We start from the raw sequence: 21,720 nt of genomic DNA on the forward strand, positions 1-21,720 counted from the left end.
GAGGCTGGCTCCAAGGCCAGGCCTGCTGCTCGTCAGGCAGGGGCCGCGGGAGGGCTCCTGCTTGCGGCCTCAGCGCCACGGCAGGCGGGAGGGGTGCCGGACTGGAGCCGGGAGCCATCCGCCCCTTTGCTCCCCACGGGGACCCCGGCCTTCCCGGCCCGAAGTCTTGGCTTAGGCTCAGATCTTAAGATCCAGGTCAGCTGTGTCCACTGTCCGCAAGACACTCCCAGGCCGCCATGTGGCTGATTCTTGCTCCGGGATCCTGCTCTGGCCCAAGGGAATTGCCACTGTGTTCCAAGTGTCATAATTGGGCTCTGGGAGTATCTCATTCACTGTGCAGTTCTCTGTGTGCCTGTGATCCCTGCCCTGAACACCCGTGGCCTAGGAATGTCCTACGGAATTCTGACTGATAAATGGCTGGACCTGAAATGCACCCTGGGGTTTCTGGACCATTACCCTTGTGCTGTACCACCGAGGTAAGCCCAGATCTGTCAGCAAAGGGCTGTGTGTCAACCAAGCTCTTGCTGGCCAGAGAACCAAGCTTTTCAGCCGGCTGGTGTTTCAGAAATTAACTTTGGCCATCTAAAAGCCTGAGCGGCCAGCTCAGGGGACTAACAGTACACCAGCCACTGTTCCTTCTCTAACGATGACGACGATGCTGAGACCATGGTCTCACTCAGAGAGAAGCTATTTTGAGCTGTTCCACCCGCCTGGCAATCCTCATAGACTCATTGTTCAGAAGACGGGCTGGGGTCCTCTTGGTTTCTTCTGCACGTCAGTTACCTGGAAAGGGGCTGCCTCTTGAGGCTGGTGCCTTCTCAAGTTTGGAGAAGCAGCCGCAGGGGAGGGGAGGGTCCGGGGACCGGGGGATAGGAGGGGAGATGTCCTTCCAAGCACACAAACCCTGGCATGAAGCCATCCCACACTGGGACACATGGTGACACTTGTCACTCAAGAAAACTCCACCCGTGTCTGAATGTGTCACTAAACACGAGACAGAAATTGCTCTCTCTTCTCTATCTCCTTAGCAGCCACCCCCGGCCACGCCAGGAAAATAAGATCCCCCCTCTCCCTGTGGGGGCAGTCCCCTCCTGACACCTGTCATCTCTCCGGGGAGTCAAGCAAACTCGGGGGAGCTGTTTGGGGTGACGGGCCGTGGGCTGGAGTTACTTCCCTCAGCTGGAGCTGTTTTTATCTGATTCTAGGGGAGGCTCCGTGCTCTGATGCCGCTTCCTCGAGAGCAGCCAGCCACCAGCCTGTTCTCCTCTTGGCCTGGAGGATGCTGTCTTCACACAGCAGAAGGTTCTGACTTTCTGGATAAAACCAGATCTGAGCCCACACCTTGAAAACACAGAGGCTGCCAAACGTGAAAGGAGCAGCAAAGGCCCAGGTTGGGGCCAGGAAGAAGGAGGGGGAAGAGATAGACACTGCCAGGTGTCCAGAAAGTGCAACCCAGCCCCAGGCAGCTCATCAGAGCTAAGGAGTGGACAGCAGGGTAGGATCAGGCCAAGGAGAGAACCCACCCCTGAGTCAGGGCCAGGGTGGGCTAGGCGAGCAAGTAGCTGGAAGGAATTCTGTCTCTCCCAGGATGCCGGTTTGCTCTCCGGGCCACAGGGACCCTGAGGCCCACTTCCCAGCAGGACTGTAATTAGAAAGCCCAGCGGATGGGGTAGGCGGGCCACTGCCCCAGGTGGAGGGTCGTAGGAACAGAGACTATGCAAGCAGCGGCTCGCAAAGGGGCTCACGGTGGAGCGAGGGACTTGTCCTGTGGCCGGCTCCCCAAGCCTTTGGGGAAAAAGGCCAGACAGGCCACTCGTCCAGCTCTGGCCAAATTCTGACTGAGCCCCTGATGGATAGGAAATGCCCCTTGGAGAGAAACACACCCAATGGCACAAAGTCCAGTCAGGCCAAAAACTTGGCTTTGGGCCAGTCCCACATTTTAGCGATTCCTACATTAGAATGAAAATGCAAAGAAAACAGACATGTAAATGTCCATCTTGTCACTGTCACGAAGGTCTCCCTTCTCTTAATCTCTGATGGATCTTGAATCAGACAGCTTCTGTTGGCTCCCAGCTCTGTAACAATCACTTACAGAGGTGTCTTAAAGGGCCTGACCGTCCCTTTGCAACAGGAGAAATCCCTGTGTAACACCAACAGTATCACCTGAATGCATCTGTTCGCAAGAAGGATTTTCAGAGAGAGGGCCAGCACCCCATACAATTTTGTTTTTTCTTTCTGTTTTTTGCAATCCTAAAACCGCCAAAGCTCTCAAATGGTGACTTTTCTCCCATAGCTTATTTAGTGGCAAAATCTGACCTGTACTGAGGTAAGACTCTTTACAGTTTTATTGATCCTAATTAGTCTGACTATTCACATGTTTCTTTGCAGAAATGGTCACGTGTTTGATGGTGGTGAGCTGTTCCAGACTCTGCCGGGCTGTAAGGAAATGTATGGCAAATATCTCTTATTCTCCTCCTCAGATCCAAAATTTGTCATGTCAGAGACCCATTCGGCCCCAAGGATTTCAGAAAAAGGAGTGTGGACCCCAAATGGTGTTGAGTATAACGGGAAAGGCTGCCCATGCAAACCTGGGTTGGTAAATTAGTGTGTGAACATCGGGCAATTCCAGCAGTTTCGCCCCGGGAATGGAGCCACTGCCCTCCTTCCCAGGGAAACAAAGGTCAAACACACCCAGGCCTGGAGATTTCAGGGGCAAGGAGGTGAGGGCTGCGATTAGGTTCAGCAGACACCTGCGGAGATCTGTCCCCCTGACAGCTGAGGGCACAGCAGGCCTTTCCACACTGGGCTGGAGTCTGTCCATCCTCACTCCCGCTGCCCCCAGGAGACCAATCTGGCAGGGGCTGGGGACCTGGAGGAGGTGTCCACTGCAGTCCTGCCCCTTGACGAGCCCTGCTCGTCTGGACAGGGCCACTGCTGCCTGGACTGGCGGCCCCTCGCGCCCTCGCAGTGGGCGGTGGGTGACGCGAAGCGGGCCGAGCCGGGGCGCTCCTGCCTCTCTCTAGGCATTCCCATCTCCATCCCACTCCCCACCCAACCCAGATGCTCTGCGTGTCTGCACTACAGGGCTTTCTGGAGCAGCGGGAGGAGCTGGTAGCCCTTAGAGCCTGCTGAGAGAAGCAGATGCGTTTTCAAAATAAATAATATTTTTAAGTCCCCTCTTTCCACTCCAAACCCGGGAAGCGGCAGAAGACAACATGTGAAGACCCCGTGCCCGCCTCTGCCTGACGTGGCCCTCCGGGACACCGGGCTTCTCAGTGGCTCGCCCGGGCTCACAGCTGCTGTGGGATGCCCTGCTCCTTGTAGCCTGTAAGGAAGAAGCAGAGGAGAGATGGTCAGACACCCGGTTCCCGCAGCACTTCTCCAGGCGGTGCCCCCAGACTAGAATATGCTAGAACTTATTCACACAGAGGTGTAAATGACTGCCAAGGTCATTGGCTTTTTTTTTTTTTTCATTGGCTTTTAATGGGAAACAAAGGGATGAACGGGGAACAGTGGATCTTTGGGTTTAGTGGGGGATATATGAGAGGAGGGTGTCTGCTGCAGATCTGGTGGGGCTTGGAAGGTTATCACTGTGCTCCTGAATCCCCACCCCTGAAGCTACTGCACAAAAGTGGCCCCAGCAGACTGGCCTGCTGTGATTTCCCAACGCGGAGCCTTGGGAGAAGGTACCGGGCAGGCTTCCCCAAGTGATGGGCATCTGGTTCATGTGGACCGAGAGGAGGAAAGAATTAAAAAGGAAGACAGCGTACACAAGGCAGAAGCCGAGCGTGCGTGCTCCATCAGCTGGACGCCTCGGACACAGGCCAAGGCGACTGATGGCTTCGAGCCTTTAAAGCCTTGGTGATGATTACTAGGACATGGGAAGAAATTGACCACTGTTGATATTAAGGAACTGATGCTGGTTTATTTGAGCATGAAAGGGTATTGTGGGTTTTTTTTTTTTTTAAGACATCTACTGGGCTTCCCTGGTGGCACAGTGGTTGAGAGTCCGCCTGCCATTGCGGGGGACACGGGTTCGTGCCCCGGTCCGGGAGGATCGCACATGCCGTGGAGCAGCTGGGCCCGTGAGCCACGGCCGCTGAGCCTGAGCGTCCGGAGCCTGTGCTCCGCAGCGGGAGAGGCCACAACGGTGAGAGGCCCGCGTACCACAAAAAAAAAAAAAGACATCTACTGAAATATTTAAGGGTGAAATTATAAGTCTGGAATTTGCTGAGTGGTTACCCCTATTAGCTGGTAACTCAGCCCACAGAGAAGCATCAGTGGACTTACATGTAGTTCTTCTCTTTATTTACCAGATATTCATCAAATTTAGTTGTTCGGGGTAGAGGAAGATGTAGGGAGTAACCGATGAAACCAGAGTGGCCATGAGTGGATGATGGTTAAAGCCAATATGTGCGTTTAGGGACTCATTGTACTAGGCCTTCTACTTGTGTCTATGTTTAAACATTTTCCAAAATAAAAAAAAAAGAAGCTTCTGAAAATAGAAGCTTGTTGACCAACTGGGAGAGGGGGTGTTTGTGTGCATTGGGGGTGCAGGGCAGGACAGTGAAGGGGAGGCCCAAGGCAGCCCAGGCATGTGGCCTGTCATCCCCCAACAGACTCACCTTGGGAAACTTTGGAGCAACACAGGGTTATGAGGCAGCATAAGGAAGAGAAGAAAAAGAGAAAGAGAAAACAGTCTGAAAACAGAGGCCGGAGGGACTGCCTGAAATATAAAAAGAGGGAGGATGCACAGTGCGGCCCAGGAGATGGAAGCGGGCTGTGGCCAGTATTCACAGTGACCAGCCCCTGCGGCCAGTGGCCAGCCCCAGCAGGCGTGTGGACTTGGCTGCAGGAGCGCACAGAGAGCATCCTCCCCTCCCTGGGGGTCACACTCGGTGAGACACTGCCAAGAAGCTCTCTCCCGTTCCCTCCGTATATCAGCCAAGGCCGCTCTTCTGCTCATCTCCTGCCCCTCACTCTTCTCCCACCCCCAACCCATGTTTGTCTTGAGATGGAATTCTGGATGGACCCCAGGAGGGATGGGTACAGGACAGGTTTAACTGTGACAACCTAAAGATGTTGAAGTGACCCATCCTGGCTCCAGCCCAGCTCTGTCTGAGCCACGGGGTTCTCCTTTTATGTGGACAGGAGCCACATATATAAAACCTATTGCTTTGGGAAAGACCCAGGTGGGGGATGGCAAACAGACTTTATCTTGCAGACATCTTGGATCCATTGATAGTGACTGCCTGAAGTCCTGTGTTAAGAACATGTAAGACTATTCAGCAGAAAGTGTAATGATTGATTAGCAATGTGTGTCATGGGTATGGCAGTAGAGAGAGGCTCTCGTACAACTACCAAATATTTATTGACCCACAACCAATACAGGCTGTTGTTGAGTGTTATTTGTTATTATTCATATAAATAGAGCAGCGGCCTTATACGTTCCTGATTTTAACTTCTACTTTGATCTATATTTCTCTGTTTCCCCTCTTAGGAGGTTTTTCTTGATGGTACATTTCTTGATGACACCCCAGACAATGCCACATTAAAAAAATCACCCTGTATTGTTATCATTGAAAAGTTCCCTTCATTTTCACAGGATGGGGCTGGAGTGACACCGGAAAGAACAGCCCCTTATCCAACTATCTACCAGGACAAATAAGTCAATTGTGGCTATTCTCTTCTACGTAGTCATCCTGGGATACTCACACTGCATTGTTGCTCGGGGCAGTTCCAGCCCACAGCACCATCTCAACAGTGGCAATTACTCATCCTTTGAGGGTGGGCTTACTTTTAGGAGTAAGGGCAAAGGCACCCCTTGCTGAGATGGGTGAGCAAGTCTGGTGGACAGGCAGGGTAAGTGGGTAGCGGTGAGGCGTGTTGGGTTTTCTGGTGCAGCCCTCAAGTCCATTCCCCAAACAGTGTTCTAAAAAGTCTGACACAAAGACAGCATCCCTGGAACCAAGGAGGTGACCCACAGTGAAAGCTCGGATTGGGGCGGTGGGGGGGGGGAGAGGGTAGGAAAGCGGGGGGAGAGGGTAGGAAGGGTGGGGAGGTGGGTTCCAGCACTTGGTTAACCTGGCGCCAAATACGGCCCTGACACCAGCCACAGAAGAGGGATTTCTGCTGAGAAAACAGCTAGGGTGGTGGAAGGTGAGGAAGTGACAGACCCCCATCTGCCCTTCTCGGGTCTCTGTTTCCTCCTTTAGGAGGTGATAAGGGGAGTTCTTGAAGCTGTCTCTAAGATCCAGACCCCTGTGGGTCCTGGTATCAAGCATGACCAAAAAAAGAAAACCAGAAAGCTCTCGGGATCAGATTAGGCATCAACACATTTATTGAGACCCACCCTGTGACACAGGCCTGCGCCGCTGGAACAGGAAATTTCCTTACTAACATGCCCCAGTGCCTGGCCAGACAGTTGTGTGATGAGGAGATGATATAGTAAGAGGGGTCGGGGCTCCTATTGGGTGGAGATGGGGCAGCCGTCACAGGCTTTCCATCTGCCGCTGAGGAAGACTCTGAGAGCAGAGGCCCCTTCCAGTTTCCAACTGGGACCAAGGTCAGGAGCTTACACAGGCCTCTCGGGAAGCACCCAACTCTCCCTGGGAAATTGTCAGACTTGGCTTCTCAGGACTCACAGGATGACAGGCAGCACTTCTGTCCAATTAGCGATGTTCTGCACCCCTCCACACAAATGCAAGTGGCCCGTGGACAGGCCCATGGGGCGGGGCTCCCATGAGGGGCCTGCCTTGGTCTCTGCCTGCTCTGCCCACTCTCCGACGTCCTCCCTGACAGCAGCCCCTGCCCTGAGAGCAGCTCTCCGCGCAGCAAGGAAGGACTGTCTTCTGACGGCTCCTCAGCTTCTCCCTGCCCAGTGTCCCCCTCCCTCTTCTCTGGCTGTCTCCCAGCTCTAACTTTGGGATGCCCTGGCAGTCCAGCATCCCAGGCAGGGGAGGAGCTGCTTCCAAGCAGCCTGTCTGACCGATCTACGGGCTCTGCCGAGCTCACTCATGCTCAGGGGCCTGCATTTTCTCTGGCCTGGTGGCTTAATTGGTCACTGACCCGGCATCTGTGTGTGTCCTGAATCTTGGGTCCTCACAGGATCCTGAACTCAGACTGGGTCAACTAGGAATCATTCTAGATCGTTCTAGAGCCCCTGGCCCCTGGGCTTCCCCTCCTGCTTCTGCTGTCCTTACCTGGCACAGCTCACATCTGGCATTGACATTCCACCTGTCAATGGTTTTGTCAGGTGTAGGACACAGTAGGAGCGTGGGGTGTGGGGAGAAGGGCGAAGTGCCTGAGGAGACGTGGTCCTTGTTAGGACATGAGGCCTAATGAGGTAGACGGAACGTGTGACAATACAGGGACATGCACAGGGGCACAGGGTGACAAGTACGGCTGCTTAAAATATGTGTCTGTTTTAAGATCTCACTAGGTTATTTTTAAAATGTTAATCAAGTCTTCTCTGGTAGTTTTGTGTCGGGATCAAGTTTGTAAGTGACTGGTGAAGGTCCACTGCATACAAATTAGGAAGAGTAAGGCTTTAGCATCAAGGAACAAAGAGCTTAGTTTAAAAGAAGTTGAAATTATGCTGTTCTAGTTGTAGAAAAAGTTACAGTGTTTCCTGAGGGCAAACATACCCAGTGGGCTTTTCCTTCTTTCTGGAAACGGCACGATGGAGGCACAGGGGACCTGAGCTGACGCGGGCCACACCCCTGCTACCGCAGTCGTCAGCAGGACTGTTTCTGAGCTGAACGGGGGCTCCCTCCCTCCCTTATTCACGCCCTTCCCCTCCGGCTCAGGTCCCTCAGATTCCCTGCAGGCCTCGGGGCTGGGCGTGCGGGGAGGGTCCCGGAGGCAGATTGCCCTGCGAAGCCCCCATGCCCCGAAGCATCGCAAACACCCAGACCACCCTGGCCCAGGCCTGCTCCCCCCATGCCGGCCCCGCTCCAGCCCCTCGGGGAGGTGTGGTGCCAGCGGTTACTCACTGGCGAGGATGACCATGTCCATGCCCCAGAAGATGCTCATAATCCAGCCCACCATGACGATGGCCGTGAGCATCTGGATGAGGGCCGCAGCGATGTTCAGCCAGAAGACGCAGCACACGTGCCTGTCCGGGAGGTCAGTGCGGGCGCCACACAGCACGGTGAAGGCCGAGACGAACGTCCCTGTGAGAGGCCGGAGGGGACAGCCTTCTGAGGGCGCTGGGAGACACAGCGGCACGTGGGCTCATCACTAGCCTGGGGCCCAGCGGTTCGCCCTCCGGGAGCTCCGAGAGAGCGGCCTGTGTGGCACCTTCCAGCTCAGGCCACCTCTGCTGCCCATACTAGAGATGCCAATGTCCCAGCCTGGAGGAGGCATGGCCTGGGGATGCCAAGGACCCAGCACAGTCCTGAGGCCTCTGGGGGAACACAGAGGTCACATGACAATTGGCCCCTGCCATTAAAGAACAATGGTGCAGCCACTTGCAAGGACAACAGACAGCGGGTGGAAAGGGCACCGACCTCGTGTGGCAAAGATCCTTAGGGCCTAGCAGTTCAGAGGTAGGAGCTGGTGCCGCTGAGGTGACACAGAAGCCACCCACAGGGTAAATTCAGGAAATGACCCCCAGCACACAGGCTGATTGCAGGTGCCAGCAGAGGGGAGAGAACACAGGCCAGGGCATATCCTGAGGGGGCTCCCCCAAGCACCCCAGACCTGAAAGGGGAAGGACAGAGAGCCCGAGATTTACTGAGCAGACACAAAGCACAGAGCAACGTGGTGGGTGTGTCCATGGTCTTTACCTCGTCCCAAACTTCCCAGAGCCCTGCGGGTACTATTGCTGCATTTACTGACATTTCTCTCCAGCCAGGCTTTTTTCTACACGGGCTCGGAGCCCCTCAATGACCCTGCAAGGCAGCTGGCCTTCCTTCTATTTGTATGAGTTTCCTATGGCTGTTGTAACAAGTTACCACAAACTTAGTGGCTTAAAACAACGCAATTCTGGATACGAGAAGTCTGAAGTGGGTCGTCAGGGCTGGGGTCTTTCTGGAGGCTCTGGGGGACCGGTGGTTCCCTGGCCTTTTCCAGCTTCTTGAGGCTGCCTGCATTCCTTGGCTCGTGGCTGTGTCATCAAAGCCAGGAGCTGCACTTCTCTCCTCTCTGACCTCAGCTTCCATCCTTACATCTTCTCTCTCTGACTCTGATCCTCCTGTCTCCCTCTTATAAGGCCCCTTGTGATTCCATTGGGCCCACTGGATAATCCAGGGTAATCCCCACATTTTAGGATCCTTAACTTAGTTACATCTGCAAGGTCCTTTTTACCATGTAAGGTACCATATTTGCAGGTTCTGGGGACCAGGGTATGGACATCTTTGGGGGGGGGCATCCTTCTGCCCACCACACTAGCTTACATATTGTATTAACCAGGTGTTTCTGATGCTTTGATATCTGGGGCCTTGCTGACCCTGGAGAGAACCCCTCCCAGAGCTAGCCAAGTCCTAGAGATAATAAATGACTTTCTTACACAAGCCAACCAATCCACAGCCCACACCCAAACTCCTCCTTTATAGACTCTCACACTCTGGGTCACTCCCCGCTACCCTAATCACCCAGAGCCAGGTACCAGACCACTAGGGCAGCCCCTACACCCCAGAGACCACTGAAATGATTCAAACTAGTCAATCCTAAACCTGCTTACCCTGTCTTGCTGTTCCTTCCCATGGAAACCACAGTAAAGGCTCCTCCCCACATTTTCCCCTCACTCCCTCTGCCTCCTAACTGTGCTTTCTTATTTGCCACCCCCAAAGTGCGGTGTGCCCCCTCCTCTTAGGAACTGTGAGTAACAAACTATCTTTCCTGCAAACTATTATATATAGAATGGATAAACAACAAGGTCCTACTGTATAGCACAGAAAACTGTATTCAGTACCCTGTGATAAACTATAATGGAAAAGACTATGAAAAAGAACATATATATGTATAACTGAATCACTTTGCTGTACACCAGAAATTAATACAACACTGTAAATCAATTATACTTCAATAAAACTTTTTTTAAAAGAGGAATGTTAAAGAGAAAAAAACCCATCTTTTCAGTGGCCATGATTTCCTGATCTGTTGGCCTCACCATATCTAACTAATAATAAAATCTACATTTTAAAGCACGCACGCACACACACAATCAAGAGTTAAGTATCTTGTCCAAGGTCACACTCACAGGTGGGCATTGACCCCACCGCTGTCTGACGTGGATGGCCATGCTCTGTCACCCTGACCTCACAGGTGGAGTGACCTGAGAGAGCAGGTCCAGACGAGAATGCAAGCCACTTGGGAAATCACCCCATGACTCTCACGTTCCTACGTCTCATACTTCCTGCTCCTTGAGGAAGCTGCTCTGCAGGTGGGGATTGGGGTGGACGGAGTTGGGGGAGCTTTGATTCCCCTCCCTCTCTGCACCCTGGCTGCTGGCCCTTCTTTGCTCCAACTTGGTGGCTCCTACTGGCTTCTTAATGTGGCCTTTCCCTCAGCCCACACACTCGTGCCTCAGATCCAAGGCCGACCCCTGAGTCCACCAGGCTGATTTCTGATCCCAACCCTGCCCCGTCCTCCTCTTCATCCGAACAACTGCCACTGTTTGTGAGTATTTCTGCCTCCTGAGTTACTGAGAACTCCTCTGAGGTCCCAGGTGGCATCCCATCCACCTTTCTGCCCCCAGCTCAGCACAGCGCCTGGTGAACAGCAGGTGGGATACGGGGACCCAAAGAAATGCAGCCAGTGTGAAGTTCATCCTCAGACCACCTGTATCATCGCCTGCAGTATTTGTTTAAAATGCAGATGCCTGGGTGTCCGTCTGAGAGCTGGAGGTCTAAGGGGCGGCCCAGGAATCTGCATTTCTAAGCAAGTTTCTCCTTCCACTCAAATAATGATAATGCTCACTGAAGTGTAATTACCAAGGGTTCAAGGTCAACCAGACAGATTCAAGATCAGGATTCAAGTCTAAACAGCCCCTCTGTGTTCCTGACGCAGCGCCAGGGGTGGCCCTCTGGGAGATTTGGGGAGGCAAATGCTGTTCTCCCACTCTCACCAAACGGACAGTCCGGTTTTTTTTGGTTTCTAAAAATTTATTTATTTATTTATTTTTGGCTGTGTTGGGTCTTCGTTGCTGTGCACGGGCTTTCTCTAGCCGCGGCGAGCGGGGGGTACTCTTCGTTGTGGTGTACAGGCTTCTCATTGGGTGGCTTCTCTTGTTGCGGGGCACGGGGTCTAGGCGCGCGGGCTTCAGTAGCTGTGGCACGCGGGCTTAGTTGCTCCATGGCATGTGGCATCTTCCCGGACCAGGGATCGAACCCCTGTCCCCTGCATCGGCAGGCAGACTCCCAACCACTACACCACCAGGGAAGACGGACAGTCCGTTTTGTCAGCAGGGCGTTGCGGAGACTGAAAGTGTCTGAGATGACTAAGACAGACGAAGAAAGCAGAGCTGAAAAATGATGGAGACACGAATTCAGGGCTTGGTAGCGGGCACAGGAGGAAACAGGACACAGGGACCATGAGAAAGTGTGTGCCACCATCCTTCGCCTCTGCTCGTGTATCATGCTGTGGGATATGAGATGAACACAAGCTGACACCATTAAAAAAGAGAACACCACTGAAGTAGAAAGATGGTGGAAGGTGAACACAAGCACGTGGGGGAAATATTAAGTAAAATTAACACAGATATCATCTACCGCACACCTACCGCGTGCTGTAGCATGCTACCTCCTCCTAACCACACTACCTCTAATCCTTACGACAGGTGGATAGCGGTTCCCACCTTATAGAAGGGGAAACCAAAGCTCAGAAAGGCTAAGTAACTTGCCCACATAGCAGAGTGCAGATTGAAACCCACATCTGTCTAGTGTGGAAGCCTGAGCTCTTTTCAGTCTAGGAGGTTGCATCCTTACATTAAAAATTAAGGAAAATTATGGAAAACAGTATGGCCCTTCCTCAAAAAATTAAAACTAGAGTCACCATATAACCCAGCAATTCCACTTCTGGGTATATACCCAAAAGAGCTGAAAGCAGAGTCTCAAAGAGATATTTGTACACCCATGTTCAGTGCAGCATTATCCACAATAGCTGAAACGTGGAGGCAACCCAAGTGTCTACAGATGGATGAACAGACAAGCAAAATGTGATATATACATACACTGGAATATTATTCATCTTTAAAAAGGAAGGAAGTTCTGACACAGGCTACAACATGGATGAACTTTGAAGATATTATGCTAAGTGAAATAAGCGAGTCACAAAAAGACAAATGTTGTCTGATTTCACTTGTATGAGGTACCTAGAGTAGTCAGATCACAGGAAGAGAAAATAGAATGGTGGTTGCCAGGGGCTGGGGGAGGAAGAGATGAGGAGTTATTATTTAATGGGCACAGAGTTTCAGTTTTGCAAGATGAAAGAGTTCTGGAGATGGATGGTAGTGATGGTTGTATAACAATGTGACTGTGCTTAATGCCACTGAACTGTACACTTTTTTTCGTTTTGTTTTTTAAAATTTATGTATTTTATTTATTTATTTTTGGCTGTGTTGGGTCTTTGTTGCTGCGCACGGGCTTTCTCTAGTTGCGGAGAGCGGGGGCTACTCTTCGCTGTGGTGTGGGGGCTTCTCTTGTTGCAGAGCTCGGGCTCTAGGCGTGCAGGCTCAGTAGTTGTGGCTCGCGGGCTCTAGAGCACAGGCTCAGTAGTTGTGGCGCACGGGTTTAGTTGCTCCGCGGCATGTGGGATCTTCCCGGACCAGGGCTCGAACTCGTGTCCCCTGCATTGACAGGCGGATTCTTAACCACTGCACCCTGTGGAAGTCCCGTGAATGGATTTATAATATAAAAACATCATTTTAACCTATTCAACCAGAAGTTTTTAAAAATGATTTTAGCACCCTTTCATATGAAGAGGTGTTAATTACTTTAAATGAGTCTTACCCGCTAAAGAACGGACCCTCTCCAACAGCGACGGGTTAGTTCTAACTTATTGCATGAGCACCAACCACGAGCCCGTGCTGGGCCCTGGGAATACAGAGTGCAGCAGGAGATGGGGCTCGGCCGGGTCCTACTCCGGGAGCTCACATTCTGGTGGGGACACTGGGTCACAGAAGGAACAGTGACGAATCTTATTTGGTTTATCAGAAAAGGCTTCACAGAAGAGAACCTGAAGTGGGGAGAGGTCTGGAAAGCTGACGGGAAACATTCAAGGGGAGGAAGAGGGGAAGCGCATCCCAGAGATGACCCAGTGTGCCCATCCGGAAGCTCAGAGGGTGGCAGGGGACTTTGAGGGCACAGGGAGCTGAGCATAGGGTGCGGCATTCGGGGCAGGGATGAAAAACGGGGCTGGAGGCGGGCAGGGGTCAGACTGCAGAGGGCCCTGAGGGACTTGCTGTGGGGCCCGACTTCCTCTTCTAGTCAACACGCGGCCCCGGGAAGGGTTTCAGTGGGGAATCACAGACCAGGGTTTTGACTCCCAAGGGGAGGATGGGGCAGAAGGGGTGAGGCAGAGGCTAGGAGATGAGATGAGGTGAGGTGGGCAGGGAGGCATGGCAGCGGGGAGGGGAAGCAGAGAAGGAACCCCAGGAGGGGATGGTGTCCAGGATGGGGACTGGGGGACCTGCTCCATGTCGGGGAAGGGAGAACGGGGCACAGGTGGGTCTGGGTGTCTGGTTTCCCACACTATGTGATGAGGTTGGAGCCACGAACCAGGTATGGAGCCCAGCGAGTGTTGTGTCCATGGGCTGAGCAGAGCCGAGCTGGAGACAGAGGCTGAGGGTAGCACAAGTCACCAAAGCGAATGATGTCACCCGGGGGTCATGAAAAGACCCAGGGGGACATTAAGACCACAAAGGGGACAGAGCGGGGCCGATCCGAGAGGTGAGGGAGAGTGTCCCAGAAACAGAGTCTCAGGGAAGAGAAGCTGGTGGACAGGGTCACTTACCGCAGAGATGGAGAAGGGACAGCGGGGTCCCGGGTCTGATTAGGTCACGAGCAGCCTCAGAGGGGGGCTGAGAGGATGATGAGGAGAGAAGAGAATGTCAGAGGTTTGAGGGGAGAATGAGGTGAGGGTTTCAGAACACAGGCGAGGACCACTATCTCAGAAGTACTTGGGAGAAACTTCAGCTTGTCTGTCTGCTGAGAAGCCGCCAGAGAGGGGAGAGGATGAGGACATAACCAGATAGAGGGTAAGTGGGTGGCGAGGTTCTCGATAAGGTGAGAAGGTGAGGGGTGAGGGCGGGAGTCTACAGCAGATTTCCCGAACCGGTTTGTGCATTAGAATTCTCCAACTGACGTTCATGCAAATGCAGGTCGCAGAGCTGCACCTCCAGACCGCCAAGGGCACAGTGACACATCCAGGGATGGGTCCAGAGATTGCTTGTTTGAAAGGACGAAAGAAACAGTCCCCCAGCTGATTCTAACTCACAATCAGGTTTGAGAATCCTTCTCCGAGGGGCGGAGAGACTGGCTTCCTGGATACAGAACCGGAAAACAGAACCTTGTAGGAAATTAGTCCCGTGATTCCGACCTTTCACTCTATCCCACAGCATCCGCCACGTGACCCGGCGCTGAGTCAGTGGAGGTTACCCTCTGCAGCAGAGGCAGGGGCCTGGCCATAATGTTTCTGGGGGTGTCAAGGCCCGGCCAACACTAATTGGCACAAAGGAAAAGGATGGTAATGAACTGAACTGTCAACCCCCAAAATCAGTATGCTCTAAGACACCTGCAACTTAGGCATGGACATGTGCTTTGCGTGTCCTACAGGATCCTGAGGGAGAGAGGAGGGTGGGAGAAGACTGAGGAGGACCCCACCCTTACCGCACAGAGATTTACAGCAAAGACCCCCAAGGACTTTGCAGCCATAGCCCTCTCTGGCCACCATGGATCTGCCGAGGTCACTGGCTTCCCCGAGGAGCTCAGGGCTCAGGCCCCAGGCGCAGGCAGTGGGGAGGGGAAAGCATCCCTCCACTTCCATCCTGGATATCCCAAAGCATCCTGGGGGAGGGCTCCTGGTTCCCCCGCTCCCCCGCCACCCTTCTGTCAGGTGCCAGAAGTGGGCTGACAGTTTCCCATCAGCAGAGGGGCTGGCTCTGCTCTATAAGATGGAGCCTGGGGGCTGAAATCGTCCTTCATGAGCCCCGTCAGGTTCAGCTTGTCAAATGACTCACGTGAGAGAAGTAGAAGATTCTGGGCTCAAGGGGGGCTCTCAAGGCCTCTTGAACTCAGGGGGAGAAGGGCAGAGCTGTCCTCTGAAGAAGCTGCTCCCCAGAAAATGTGCTCCCCTGGGACAGAGACCAGTAAGTCCAGCTGGATCCCAGCCATCACCTGCAGCTGGCTCTGTGGTCATTAAGATGTGCTACTCGTCAGTGGCCGAGACTTACACCTGGACCCCCTCCATCATTCCTCCAGGGAGGGCTGGTTGAGCACAGCTCTCTTACCAGCACAACCTTGAACGTGAGCTTCGGGGGACGGGAAGGAAATGTAAGGGAAGGCTTGGCCCGGACTTCACAGCCGATTTGGAAGGACAAGCCACACCGTACAAAACACGTCCCACTGCTGCCTGCGTGTTCCAGTTCACAGCCAGAATAAGATAAATGGGAGACCACATTCAGGGTCAAACTCAGCCCTCTGAGATTTCATTTCTCAAACCTGGAGGTGGGGGCATAAGAAGCAGTGGAGATTGTGCTAAAATTACACCTTCCTGGGCTACACCAACCTAAGATTGTAATTCAGTGGGTTCGGTCATCATCTTTTCATCATTGTGCAATCATTTCAATGGGAAATGGAAAAGGAAAGGAAAAAGAAATGACGACAAGTTCACAAATGATTCTGGACAAAAGCCCTAGGAAGACAGAATCAGGAGGGTTTAAAAGTGCCTGTGACAGCCACTATGGAGAACAGTATGGAAGTTACTTAAAAAAATAAAAATAGAACTAACATTTGACCCAGCAATCCCACTACTGGGCATATACCCAGAGAAAATCATTAATTCTAAAAGACACATGCACCCCAATGTTCATTGCAAGACTATTTACAATGGCCAGGACATGGAAGCAACGTAAATGTCCATCAACAGACAAACGGATAAAGAAGATGTGGTACATATATACAATGGAATATTACTCAGCCATAAAAAGGAATGAAATTGGGTCATTTGTAGAGACGTGGATGGACCTAGAGACTGTCATACAGAGTGAAGTAAATCAGAAAGAGAAAAACAGATGTTGTATATTAACACATATATGCGGAATCTAGAATAAATGGTATAGATGATCTTATTTGCAAAGCAGAAATAGAGACACAGACGTAGAGAACAAACATGGACACCAACAGGTGAAAGGGGAGGGGGTGGGATGAATTGGGATTGACATATATACACTACTGACACCACGTATAAAATAGATAACCAATGAGAACCTACTGTATAGCTTGGGGAACTCTACTCAGTGCTCTGTGGTACCTAAATGGGAAGGAAATCCAAAAGATAGGGGATATATGTATACCTATAGCTGATGCACTTTGCTGTACAGTGGAAACTAACACACAATTGCAAAGCAATACTCCAATAAAAATTATGCTCCAGTCAAAATTTTTATACTCCAGTAAAAATTAATTAAACATAAAATAAAAGTGTCCGTGGCCTAAGTAAGCCAGGGTCGGTCTGCAGAAGATAAGGTCTTGGTCCTGGATAGGGTCCTGCATGTTCCTTCTGTCATCCCGGCTCCTCTGGTTCTGATTTCTTAACAGACGGGGCAGAAAGGGGAGAGGCTTTTGGACACTGTGTGTTCACATGTGCTTGTGGGAAGGCACGGTCTGTTTTTTCAGCTTGATAACTCGAACAGAGTCTGAGAAGGCTGTGCTAGGCGGGCAAGGAATGCATGCCAGACCAGTACAAGCGGGACCTCGTGCATCTCAGAGGACGAAGGGTATTGCTGTGAGCCGAGGGACAGTCAGCCCAAGGTCCAAGGCTGTGGAGGTCTGTGAGGACAACTGTGTCCTTGTCCAGAAAGTGTTTCGTAGACCCAACACCGTGCTTCTCATGTCCTGGCCAGCAAGGAACTTGCAGAGGAGACAAATTATAAAAGCAAGAGAGAACAGTGTAGGCAAAACATGGACAGTTCTAGTATTTTTGTCATCCTGACCACCCTCAACGTCTTCAAAACAAATCTGCCTTGTTTCTTCAAAACAAAGCTAACTGCATCCCTCAAGAACAAAACAAAAAGGCCACATACTTAATGGGAGAAGATATTTGCAAATGATACATCCGACAAGGGGTTAATATCCAAAATATACAAAGAACTCATACAATTCTACATCAAAACAAAAACAAGAACACAAACGACCCGATTTAAAATGCACAGAGGAGCTGAATAGACATTTTTCCAAAGAAGATACACAGATGACAATTTTCCAGAGAAGACATACAGATGACACATGCAAAGATGCTCAACATCAACAGTCATCAGGGAAACGCAAATCAAAACCACAGTGAGGTATCACCTCACACCTGTCAGAGTGGCCGTCAGTAAAAGGCAACAAATAACAAGTGTGGGCGAGGATGTGGAGAAAAGGAAACCCTCCCGCGCTATTGATGGGAATGTAAATGCAGCTACTGTGAAAAACACTATGGAGGTTCCTCAAAAAATTACAAACAGAACTACCATACGATCCAGCAATCCCACTTCTGGGTATTTATCTGAAGAAAATGAAAACAGTAACTTGAAAAGGTATATGCTATGTTCATTGCAGCATTATTTTCAGGAGCCAAGGTAGAGAAGCAACCTGTGTCCATCAATAGATAAAAGGATAAAGAAGATGTGGTATGTGTGTGTGTGTGTGTGTGTATATATATATATAACACACACACACACACACACACAGTGGAATGGTACTCAAAAAAAGAATGAAGTATGCCATTTGCAACAACATGGATAAACCTAGAGGGAATTATGCTAAGTGAAATAAGTCAGACAGAGAAAGACAAATACCGTATGATTTCAGTAATATGTAGAATCTAAAAAAAACCCAAAACAAATGAAAAAACATAACAAAACAGAAACAGAGTCATAAACACATAAAACAGAGTCTGGTGGTTGCCAGAGGGGAAGGGGTGGGCGAGGAAAGAAATAGGTGAGGGAGATTAAGAGTGACAAACTTCCAGTTACAAAATACATGAGTCATGGGTATGAAATGTACACTGTGGGTAATACAGTCGATAATTATGTAATATCTTTGTACGGTGACAGATGGTAACTAGACTTATCAGGATGATCGTTTTGAAAGGTACAGAAATATCGAATCACTACATGGTGTAACAGTAACTAAAATAGTGTCACAGGACTATTATACTTCAAAAACAAACACAGTTGCAGAAAAAGTGATCAGATTTGTGGTTACCAGAGTCAGGGGCTACGGGGAAGGGCAACTGGATGAAGGGGGTCAAAATGTACCAACTTGAGGTTAGTTGTAAGCTAAATAAGTACTACTTATGTAATGTAATGTACAACATGATAAATATGATAAACACTGCTCTATGTTATATATGAAAGCTGTTGAGAGAGTAAATCCTAAGAGTTCTCATCACAAGGGAAACAGTTTTTTCTATTTCTTTCATTTTGTACCTACATGAGATGACGGATGTTCACCAAACCTACCAAGGCGATCATTTTATGATGTGTATAAGTCAAACCATTATGCTGTATACCTTAAACTTATATAGTACTGTATGCCAATTATATCTCAATAAAACTGGAATAAAAATATATTAAAAAAATCTGCTAGTGTCTTTGCCCCATAGATCCCGGACCAGTGGCAAAAGGGTTTGTGAACTGTTCTCTCCATTCCAAACAGCACAAAGATCCCTAATGAGGTCGCAGCAGCCCATCAGAAGGCGGCTTAGAAGTGTTTGGTTGGAAGCTCATCATTTCAGTGCAGTAACTGGGGTTCTCTCCTGCTGTTAGCATCTCCTAGGGGCTGTTCTATCCACCTCTGATCAATTAGAGGCAAGAAAGTGAATTTATTACGACTTAAACCTTTCCAAGCATCAATTTCATGGAAGAAAAATAATGAAGGGTGGACAGATGGGCCTTCTGTGCTCCCAGTAAAGAGAAGGTGTATGGTACCCAGGACCACTTCACCATTAGCCCCAGCTGCTACCCCACACCCGGTGCCCCCTCTCCTCTCCACTCTCCTTAGTCAGAAAGTACCAGCTCGGGTATCCTCTCTGTATTCCTCCCTGGCCCTCAGGCAAATGCTGAGGAGTCACATGGGGACCCGAGGATCGAGGAACTTGGAGAAAGGCAGCCAGGAAGAGGCCTTCAGATGGATAAGGGGGCTTGCAAGGGAGACCTCGGCCGGTAACAGTCCTGGGTCGACACCACAGCCATGGAGGGGCCTTAGATTTTCCAACTGAAAAGCCTCTGTGGCTTAAAGGAAGGAGGACAGGAGCCCCTCTGGCTGCCACTAATAAATCTGTCATCTTTCCTTGGAGGGCAGAGAAAATGAGACCAGCTCCCTCCTCCATCCCTCTTACTGCCTCCACCATCATCAGGCTGATTATCCCGCAGAGGGGCAGGTTGACTGGAGCAGATAATTAATTTTAATGGCGCTGGGCATTGCATCAGCCTCCCTGTGGTTGTTAGCACATCTCCTCTGCCCTCAGCCTCCCCTGCCACATCCTTGATGCGCTTCAAGATGTGCCCCCAGCCCTAGACGAGTTGCAGGACAGAACTGGACACCTTAGGTCTCTCGGGGGCCCCAGAGAGGCCCCAAGATCTCCCCGGGATCTTAAGTCTGAGCAGAAATGCAACCACGTGGAATTTCTCAGTTCCCCAGTTCTGAGCCTTGTCAGGACAGATTCTGGCTTAAACGGCAGAGGGTAAACTGAGGAAGTGGGGATAGGACCAGGAGGGCGGCTATGTAATGACCAGGGCTAGGAGTGTCCCGGCCCTCAAGAATCTCACAGGATGGGGAGAGAGAGGAAGCCACGGAACACAACCTGTGTGGTCAGTCCTGGGGGACAGGGCAGAGGCAGGGTGACCCCATGTTACAAATGGGGGCTCTGGCGTCAGAATTCCGGCTGCCCCCCTCAGAAGCCTAGACACGTGACCTAACCTCTCTAGACCTCAGTTTCCCCATCTATGAAGTTAAGGTAATGATAGTAGCCTGCCTCATAGGGATGTAAGGACTCAATTCATGCATGTAAAGTACTTGGAACACCCTCATGGGAGCAAGGGGAGGGCCCTCACCCCGACCAGGGAGACCCAGAGTCTTCCCCAGGAGGCAATCTTGGAGCAGAACCCTGAAGACAAAGGAGTTATTCTCAGTGAACATGAGTGAAACTGAAGATCTCCATAAATCCTGCTCTCCTAGCGGCTTGTAGCCAATGGTACTACTCTTCACTCTACCTTAAAACAAAGTTTACTACAATTGCCGAGTTCACTATGTCAGCCTCGTGGAGCCAGAGGCTCGGCACGCATCCATATGCCACGGTGCCATGCAGCCAGTAAAAGTTATAGTTATGATAACTACACAGCAAGCCAGGCCAGTGCTTTAAGTGAAATTACAAAAATAGTATGTATACTGTGCAGAGGACCATTTAAAAAATATTTACGCTGTGGACAGGATTGGAGTGTATTAAAGCAAAATGAGAATTGTTTTGCCATGGCAGAATTAGAGGTAGCTTTTTCTCTTTTTTCAGAAACAAATTCTCTTTCCAGTTAAAAAAAGTTTCAGACACCTGTCAAGATCCAACTCTGCTGTCCGCCAAACAGCCTCTTACAGAGAAAACCGTGTGGCAGTCGAGCCAGCTAGGGGACAGGTGGCATGCAGACACCTGACACAGAAAACAAATGATGTCATGTGACCACGTAAGGGCCGTGACAAAATCCCCGGAACTTCCAGGAACACCTCTGGAATGCAGCCCCCAATCCTATGGCGTCTTTCCCACTTAAGCAGGGAAAGCTAGGCTATCAAGCTAAATGGGAGGCTTGGGCTCACCTGCTGGAGGTGGGATGAGAGGGAGGATGCTCCAGGTTCCTGTCTGGAAGCCAGGAAAGGACTCCAGTCCCAAGAGACCTGGAGGAGCCACGGTGGGTTCATTTAGGAGGCCACACGACTGCAAGAGCAGGAAAGGAGGGGGCTGGGCTGAGCGGGTACCCCAGCCTCCCGGAGGACTGGGGAGGAAGGAGGGAGGGCGGCAGGAGGCCTGTGTGGGGCTCGTGCTCAGATGCTCCCTGTCTGGCCTGGGACTCCCTGCTGGCCCAGCAGGCACACCTGCTCCTTCCTGGAGCCGTGCCCTGCAGGGTGGCCCGTGTGTGTGTGCTTCCGTGACAGGGACAACTTCCTGCCGGGGCTCCTGGGACTAGGCTCCTGTTGGCTCTCTCCAAGCAGGGCTGACGTTGCAGCTCATGGCACAGAAGCATGCCACGCTGGCGGAGAGGGGTTGTCAGTTGTGGTCTTTATTTTGGTAGTAAGCAACTCAAACAGGCTCAAACGACACAGGGATTTGTTGGTTCACATAATTGGAAAAGTCCAGGAAGGCGGTGTGGGGCAGTGGTTAGGCATGTAGACTGCTGAGTGTGACTCCTGACTATCATTTACTGGGATACTGTGGGAACGTGGGCAAATTACTCTGCCTCTGGAGGCCTGTCCCCTCATCAAACATTTGTACACCTATTGCCTCATCTGTAAAGTAGGAGTTATAATA

At 51.1% G+C, this 21,720-nt stretch overlaps 1 protein-coding gene across 2 annotated transcripts in view; it reads right to left on the reverse strand.

The window, feature by feature from the left end:
* Positions 1–2,938: 2,938 nt before the first annotated feature.
* STUM (stum, mechanosensory transduction mediator homolog) overlaps positions 2,939–21,720 on the reverse strand; it is a 61,012-nt gene continuing 42,230 nt past the window's right edge. Inside the window, exons 2-4 of one of the 2 annotated variants that reach the window (XM_065894666.1) lie at positions 7,995–8,174; positions 4,626–4,634; positions 2,939–3,325 (exon numbers count right to left, since the gene is read on the reverse strand). In XM_065894666.1, the coding sequence (XP_065750738.1) occupies positions 3,291–3,325; positions 4,626–4,634; positions 7,995–8,174 (224 nt within the window). In that variant the 3' untranslated portion in view covers positions 2,939–3,290. The remainder of the gene's footprint in view (positions 3,326–4,625; positions 4,635–7,994; positions 8,175–21,720) is intronic. The other variant, XM_065894674.1, reaches the window with a different exon arrangement.

The sequence above is a fragment of the Phocoena phocoena genome, chromosome 1, assembly GCF_963924675.1.
Source record: "Phocoena phocoena chromosome 1, mPhoPho1.1, whole genome shotgun sequence".
Lineage (NCBI taxonomy): Eukaryota > Metazoa > Chordata > Mammalia > Artiodactyla > Phocoenidae > Phocoena > Phocoena phocoena.